Source organism: Rhamphochromis longiceps, linkage group LG5, assembly GCF_057381845.1.
Source record: "Rhamphochromis longiceps isolate RC_006_pf linkage group LG5, R_longiceps_female_GT1.1, whole genome shotgun sequence".
Taxonomy (NCBI): domain Eukaryota; kingdom Metazoa; phylum Chordata; class Actinopteri; order Cichliformes; family Cichlidae; genus Rhamphochromis; species Rhamphochromis longiceps.
In genome coordinates, this window is record NC_140561.1 from 15,469,737 (window position 1) to 15,477,877 (window position 8,141).

General features: G+C 39.6%; 1 protein-coding gene across 2 annotated transcripts; it reads right to left on the reverse strand.

The window, feature by feature from the left end:
* Positions 1 to 830: 830 nt before the first annotated feature.
* Positions 831 to 7,252, reverse strand: LOC146669473 (protein unc-119 homolog B-like). Of its 2 annotated transcripts, XM_085406087.1 has the most exons (6): positions 6,781 to 7,252; positions 5,846 to 5,959; positions 5,304 to 5,403; positions 4,911 to 5,083; positions 2,304 to 2,433; positions 831 to 1,592 (listed from the first exon to the last, which is right to left on the reverse strand). In XM_085406087.1, exons 1-5 carry the CDS (start codon positions 7,013 to 7,015, stop codon positions 2,321 to 2,323), a joined length of 735 nt encoding a protein of 244 aa, XP_085262213.1. In that variant the 5' UTR covers positions 7,016 to 7,252; the 3' UTR covers positions 831 to 1,592; positions 2,304 to 2,320. The 2 variants fall into 2 exon arrangements, with proteins under 2 accessions (XP_085262213.1, XP_085262212.1); XM_085406086.1 differs by having other exon boundaries at positions 831 to 2,433; positions 6,781 to 7,251.
* Positions 7,253 to 8,141: the final 889 nt, after the last annotated feature.

An 8,141-nucleotide genomic window follows, 5' to 3' on the forward strand; every position in this document is an offset into this window, starting at 1 on the left:
AAAAAAAAGATTTAAAAAAATGGTGGGTGCATGTATTGTTACTTATGCAGTGTGTGCTTCTGTGTGCATGTGTGTGTGCAGCTGTGCAGTGCCAGAGCAAAGGGAGGAGAGAGCAGAGGGGGTCCATTATAGGTCTTTGTGTGGCTCAGATTGTCCTCTTCTCTGGGAAAGTGGAAACTCAACACTCCAGTCCAGAGGTCTGGTTACCAGGTGAGAGAGAGGGAAAGAAAAGAAAAAAGGAAAAAGGAAAAAAACACAGCGTGAGAGGGAGGCAATGAAAACTGCATAGGTGTGGAAAGAGAAAACACCATGAGACTTGCAGTCTAGGAACTGGAAACAGATGGAAACTGAGAGAGATGAACCCAGATACAAGACAAACAACGATCTGATTAAAATCACAAGAGTCCAAAATGGGATGATCAAAGTGGACTCATTTTTGAAATGTACTGCATGAAGTCCTGCCCTATTTTATGTAACTTTTGGTAAAATAGTGGTAGGAAGTTAACATGACGTAATCAGTTTCATGTCTCGTGTATAAATCAGTCATGCATGAATATAAGGAGTTCAGATCATGGCCTCATTTGAAGCCCTAACCAAACACAAGAAATGAATGCAAACTTGTCCCATCACAATGATTTTAAAAAAAAAAAACAACAACAATAAAAAACAAAAACAAACTTAAAGCATAAAACAACTAAACTGGCACCGGTGGCACTAAATGTATTATGGTACAACTCCTCCTAGTGGCCATGTTTGGGATATTCTCATTTCAAACTTAACTTTTCCCATTCTGACAAATGAAACAAGCTTCACACATTTTCTACCTGAAAATGTACATTTATTTAATCATTTCACTTTTTACAAATTATGTATATTTATATATATGTATATACTTTACAAACACCACCTTAAACCCCGAACACCAAAGTTTACAAATTACCATGAGATAGTATGCTGTCCAGTTAGGATAAAGACAAACTCAAATATCAGATATAATCAAGCTTTTAAGACGTTTGTGATAAGGAATTGGAAGTACAGATAATCAAATCTAAATGTTCAAAAAGAAATCTTCATTTTTATTGACTGCTGTCACCAAGAAAAAGGGACGTAATTTGCTCATTTCCAGATTAAGAGTAGTGCTGTGTGATTCACATTTTCTAATAATCCACAATTACCTTACAGTGGGACGTCCTCTATCTAAAAAAAGCCATTTTAAGCTCCCTACCCCTGTTAAAACAATCTACATTTGATTGTTGTCTCTTGCAAAGACAAGGTTTGAATAGCAGGTGGGTGCTGCCGGTGTGCTCACAGTGAGAGATGACCATCTTAAGGATATCACAGCTCTGTGGCATCATACAGAGCCAAGAGCTTGTGGTGATAACTTGTACATATGCTGACCTTGTTATCTGAGACCTTGTTATAAATCAGCATCTGTTAGCGTAACGGTAAATGACAGAAAATAAGGACAAACATAACAGCTCCACTTTGAAATAAGGAAACCAGAACATATTTGGGACACTTCTGCTGCTCTTTGAAGATACCAGGGGGAAATTTCTACTTGACATGTCCTTTCTTAACGAGCCGTCACAGAACTGTAAAATAAAAAATAAATAAATAAATAAAAAACAGTGATAATGTCAGAAACCTTTGGTTGAATTCAGAGTCTTATACAGTACTACTATTGACGTGTCAGTTTGTGTGGGCGGAGAGGGAGATAGGGAGGGGGCTGCAGGAGTGACCATGTGCGTTTGACAGGAGTGTTTTTGTGGATGGCTCCTCTGTTTCTCCCCCGACATTGTCTGGAGTGGATTGTGGAGGCGGTAGCTCTGAGAACAGCTGCTTCTGACAAACCCTGTGTAAACACTATGTGTGTCACTCGGGGATTGAGTGTGCATGCGTGTGTATGCAAATGTGTGTGTGTGTGTGTTCACTCAATGGCTGTTAGGATACTTCTAAAACTGTAAAGAGAAGACTAATGTCCATCTGATCAATCTGAGCCACGTGTTATACACGGCTGCAAATTGCAAACTCTCTCGGATTTTAAAGATTTCTCTATTTTCAAAAGCCTATAAATGTAACCTCTGTCTCACACTAATGCAAAACACCTCCTGAAAGTGATTGCAACGAATGGTAATTCATCTTTACAAACACTGGAGGCAACTGAACCGTGTCTGCAGCAGCTCTCGGGCCAGGTATGAGCCGTATGTATGTTCAGCAACATGCACGTGTGCCTATGTATATATCAATAAAAGTGAGCAGATGGACGTGTATGAGCATGTTCGTGTGTTTGTGTGTGTGGTTACACGCAAGCAGGCAGACATCACTGTCCTCCGTTGTAAGCATAATCTGCCTTGTTGTGCATGACCAGTCTGTTCTCGACAAAGTAGAAGCTGTCTGACCGAGTCTCATAAGGACACTCCACCATCTGATGGACTGCAAAACAGATGATAAATGCATGTCAGTGAAAACGTTTTAAATATCCATGTAAGTAAAACTTAAAAATAAAAACAAAACAAAAAAAAACCTTCAGTAACTATTGCTCCTTGAGAAAAGACTCAGCAACATCACAAGGTATAGTGTATGCATACAGATACCCAAGTAAATATAACTGTTTATTAAAACAGTAATGCTGTGTGTATTATACACTGTCATGTATGCTAACGTACTGGAAAAGCAATAAAAATTACATCTTTCAAAGTTTTTTTTTTGCTTTTTTTTTTAAGTTCTTTGTGTTTTGCTTCATCTGATCCCTCTGTGATAGTCGAGTGTAGATTACCAGACAAAACTTTGGCAAGAAACCGACACAGACTGTCTGGATTTCGACTATGTTTAGCTAGCTCGTTACTGAAGCTTCATATTAGCTTTGGCTAAAGTTTGTTTTGTGTGTTGTTGCTTCAAGAAGGATTTCTTCCTGGCCAGAGTGAAGAGTAGCAACTATCACAGCAGCCAAAAACAGTTTCAAAGTACATATGGCATTTATGGTTAGTATTATAGTATTAAGGCAGGATTAAAAACCTAAACCATGGCCAAGTGTTGAAGAAAATGGCATAATGTCTCATACAGAGAATTTGTGTGATGTTCTGGATACAATTAGAGCCGCATTTCCAAAAACACAACACTCTGTAAAATTTATTTAAGAGTCTATCTAAAAAACATGCTGGGATGGGGGCAAACAAAAGCCTGGGAAAGGAAGTGGTACTAAAAAAAAAATTTTCTAACTGACCTGCTAAAGTGGCAGCAGGTCAGCAACAAGACTAGGCATAAAAAGAGAGGCAGAGGTTGGAAAGAAAAGCATCTGGACTTGTTTAACTTCCCTGAAGACCTTACACCTCTCATCCGAAAAGCTTCTTCAGTTCTAAGACCAAATGGTGGAGAGTCCCAGGTATTTAAGCCCTAATGGGAGCTGTCTTCAAGAAACCTAAAGACGTCCGGTCGCTTTTCCTTCCGAGCTCCTTAGATTACCATGGCCTGCATGACTACATGAGTGTCTCAAAAGTAAAGATTGTCAATTGTTCACCAATCTACAGAAAAACAGTGAACAATTGAACACTGAACAGTTTCAGAATAATTTTGCTCAATGTAAAGATGTGAAGACTTTAAATATATCATCATCTACAGTAGGTAATATCATCAAGATTCAGAGAATCTGGAGAAATCTCTGTGCGCAGTGGACAATGGCCTTCAAGCCTTCAGGCAGCACTGCATTAAAAACAGGCATGATTCTATCCTGGAAATCATGGACTCAGGAATACTTCTAGAAATCACTGTCTGTGAACACAGTTCACTGTGCTATCCACAAATTCAGGTTAAAGTGCTATCAAGTGAAGAAAAAGCTATAATGTGCACATGATTGAGAAATGCTGAAGAGGGAACATCTGAATTGTTATCAGTTCCAAACCCTGCATCTCTGACGGGATGGGGGTGCATTAATGCCTACTGAATTAGCAGCTTGCACATTTGGAAAAAGACACCTTCAAAGCTAAAAGGTATATACAGGTTTTAGTGCAACGTATCCCCCCCGTCCAGACGACGTCTTTTTCAGTGAAACCCTTGGATATCTCAGCAAGACAATGCTAAACTGTGTACTGTGTCTATTACAACAGCATGGCTTCATTGTCGAAGACTTCTCACCAACTGAAATTTTTAATTCATCATAAAATTAAAATCACAAAACGTTTCTAATTATAATTTAGTTATTTGGTACTGCTCAATAACTATATTCTTATATTAGATACGAATAGGATAACATTTAGGTCCAGCAGCTGGTTCCCAGAGATCATTTATGGACTGTTGTTAAAACCAGCAGTCCATAAATGATCGTGTAACACATTTTAGAGATGTGCTGCTGCCATTAAATTTAAAAGGATCTCATTTTTTTTCTTAAAATTATATTTTTTTGATTGTAAATATTTGATATGCTTTCTATGTTCTCCTGTGAATAAAATATTGGTATAGGAGATTTGCAAATCATTCAAGCATTCTGTTTTTATTTACATTTGACAGTGTGACAACTCTTTTGGAATTGGGGTTGTACCTATGTAAGAGCAGAAATAGGTCAGGCTTAATAAAACTGCAAAAACCTTTTGGCTAGCTGCTGATATGTGTATCAGTGATGACGTCGCCAGCAAAAGTCCTGCTAAAATGTAACCAAATGTTTACTGTTGTGCTTAGATGCATGACAAATAAGGATTTAAAAATCCATTGAAGCAAATGTCAAGAATAGGAAATGCTGATGTATTCCTTTGGTATGTGCATGGTACAAAATACCAAAAGTTAGTCTTCTTCTAGACAATCAACATTTGATAAAACGCTATCACTTTTCCACAGTTTGCTGTTAAAATCTCCACGTGGGAAGGTTTCGGCATTTGTATGCTCTTGTTATGGTTATAAGTTTTAAAAAGGTGACTCACCCAGGCTCTCAGACAGCTGAGGGAACTCATAGATATGCTCACAGGTATTACGGCTGTTCGGGATGCAGAAGCCAAAGTCAAAATCAAAGCTCTTCAGCAGGTGATCACGGAAGTAGTGCCTTTCGATCATGCGAAAGTTGCTTAGAGGCCGGTTCCCAACCGTGAATTCCACCCTGAGTGAATGAAGTAAGAAAGAAAGAGGGAAGAAAGGAGATCAGGGTGTTAACAACTGCAGGTTTTGCGTTCTTATATAATTCGAAAATTAGAAGCTTATTACAGTCACATGGATAGTAGGCATGGGCGTGTAGCTGATAGAAGATAATGCTGTAATTGTTTTCACTGTTTGCGTACGGAGCAGGTGAGGTGTGCGTAGATTATGCGTGAGTCACTCACGTGGCTCCCACGGTCCGCAGCTGCAGGAATGCTGGGGTGAACTGGTAGCGTACAAACCGGCCTGTGCTAGCGTCTGACTCTCTGTTCTCCTCATCATCATCTGATACCAACAAGATTAGGCAGAGACGTTTTCTATGATCCATACTGAAGACTATTTTTAATCAAAATAACAGGTGACAGATGTTTCCAAACCCAGCTTATTTAAAACCATTTAGGAACCCTTGTCAGGAGGGTCAAGCCCTTTGGAGGCAGCTACTTATGACTGTCATCTGCACCTGCATTACAGAAGCTACTTTTGATTGCTTCCTTATTCACAAGGGGTGACCTCCACAGAACCTTTCCTGATTTGTGTTTCCCCTCAGTTCCAGGTGTCTCTTCCTGGGCTTGAACCAGGGATTTCCCTCTTTTTTTCTTTTTTTTTTTGTTGCTTCTTAGGCAAATAAACAATAACAGCAACAGTAACAAAAAACACTACTATGGAGCTAATCTGCATCTACATTACCACATAAATAAAACACAAGCAGTGAGCTAATACACACTACCTGTATGTGGGGGTTTGGCAATCTCAAACAGGACCGTGTCTGTCTCCAGGTCTCTGATCTTGAAGCGGACAAATTCGATGTTGTAAATATTGTCCTCGGGTTTACAGAGGTACCCTGTAAATAATGAGAGAGACCAAAGGAGTTATTCCCCCCGGAATCATTCCCGAGCTATCGCTCTTAAAATATAAAAGCAGGCTGCTTTTGTATTTTTGCAAAATGTGTTACAGACAATGCTCAGACTCTGATTACACAGCTTTGCGTCCACATTTGCACATGCAACTTTGAATATATACACATACACTGTTTATTTTATGGCATACAACCATAAAATGAGTCGAACTGTGGAGCTTTTGCCTCAGTGCAGGTCTATCAGGGATCAAAATGCACAGCCACACTCTGTGTTCTTATATTAAAGGGTAGATCAATATAAGCATTGATCGTGCTTTTACAATTTAGTTGTCATAAACAAAGACATTATCACACAAAGCTTGTTATTTGGCTTCCACGATTTTAATTCTCTTTCTTAGATCATGTGCTCTCGACAGCTATACATGTAGGCCATAGCACATATCATAATCTACTCAGCTGTATTTTTTTAATTTAACGAAGACCTTACCTAAGACCACCCAGATCAGCCCCACTGTGTACACAGCAGTGCTTTGTTTTGTTTGTCGGACATTTGTTAGGAGTTTAAAGTCCTAATATGATCTTTGGCACTAGCCAACTGTGACAATAGAAAACGTCTGCTATTTATTACAATTCAAGTGCCCATTAAGATGCTTAAAAATAGAAAGACTGGCTACTGCCGTGACAGTTGTTTGTGTTGTCAGGTATGTATTTCTCCTCTCCATCTCGAACAGCATGTTATTAGGGTATCGCTTGCTCTAGATTTATGTCAAAATTTAATCTGCTGTTTCAAAGACAGAGGCTCAAACCTCGAGTAGCTACTCGCAGTCCCAGCACGTCCTCCGGGGTCATGTGTCCAGTCCGTGCCCGGAGGTCTTCCTCCGTGACGGCCCTGCCGTCCACCTGCTGGCTCCTTCGGGACTTGAGCCTCTTCAGAACTCCTCCGCCTGGCTTGCGGTCCCGCGGAGGAGCCGCAGTGCCGTGCCCGCCGCTGGTGACATTTTCAGCAACAGGCAGGTCGCCGCGGGATTTGGCTCCGCTCATCCTCCCCCTACTCCTCAGCTTCCCTCCTATTTAAACGAGTGCTTATCTAAAGGCTTGAAAAAGAAGAAGAAGATGGCGCCGGGGATGTCGAATGTCGAAAGAGCTGTGGGTGAACGGTCAAGCGCTTGTTTTTGTAAGCGCATGCTGTACAGTTGCCATGACAACCTGCTTGGCGAGCCTAGAGCCCGGTGAACTGTGGAACTTCCCCGAGACTTCCACAAGGGGGGTGGATGATGCATTAGCTCTTAAAATAAAATAAAATAAAATAAAATAAAATAAAATAAAATAAAATAAAATAAAATAAAATAAAATAGATAATAATTTCCATCATGTAGAATGAATTCTTTGCTTATCAGTACTCTTAAACTGCAGCTTTGTATTAAAAACTGTTATAACATTGAAACGCTGTACGTATCTGTAATGTAAAAATCTGTAAAGTATCACCTATAGACTCACCTATAGTTGGATAAAAGCAGCTGAGTATGAGTATAAACTAACACAGGCTAAAATAAAAAAAAAAATCCTACTTTGAGATCTTTACACCACTGCTGATTAATAAGGAAGTACCTTTTATTGGTTGTGATTGGTTCTGTGATGATGAAATGTATTTTTACCGTTCTGTATTGATATGTTCCCGCATCCGAAAACGTCACTAACACACACATAAACACATCTAGCACTGAAATAATTATTAAAAAGCCTTCTTAGTTTTCAAAGAAGTCACTCTTCTCAGATTTGCACAAAGTTCACTTGTGAGTTGTTTCTTGTTCTCGGCGCATGCAACGCAAATTAATGTCGTAAAGACTCAGGTGTTATGCAAATTCAGGTTTACTGTGTGAGTGCTGATGCCTGCTGTTAAAAAACCCAAGGTACCCTCGCTGCCATGAAGCAGTATGAGCTGGACGGATCTTATTCCTTTTCTCTCTGGGCAAAGTGGCTTTTCATCTCAGTTAGAACCTGTTAATCCAGTCCACTGAAAAGGAAACTACCGTCAAGTTAGATAAACTCACAGAGAACCTCCGGACTAAATTTTCAAAACAACAAGGAGTTGGAAGGGGTTTTGCTGTCGTTCAATTAATGGTAAGTGAGTTAAGTCATTTATTTATTTATTAAATTTTTCCAGGTA

Bases quoted from the DNA above. Each gene is read 5' to 3' on its own strand.
- LOC146669473 (XM_085406087.1), bottom strand. From the start codon at position 7,015: ATGAGCGGAGCCAAATCCCGCGGCGACCTGCCTGTTGCTGAAAATGTC. The intron at 5,960-6,780 runs GTTTGAGCCTCT...CATTATTTACAG, and splicing joins ACTGCGAGTAGCTACTCGAG to GGTACCTCTGTAAACCCGAG. The intron at 5,404-5,845 runs GTAGTGTGTATT...TGTTGGTATCAG, and splicing joins TGCCAAACCCCCACATACAG to ATGATGATGAGGAGAACAGA.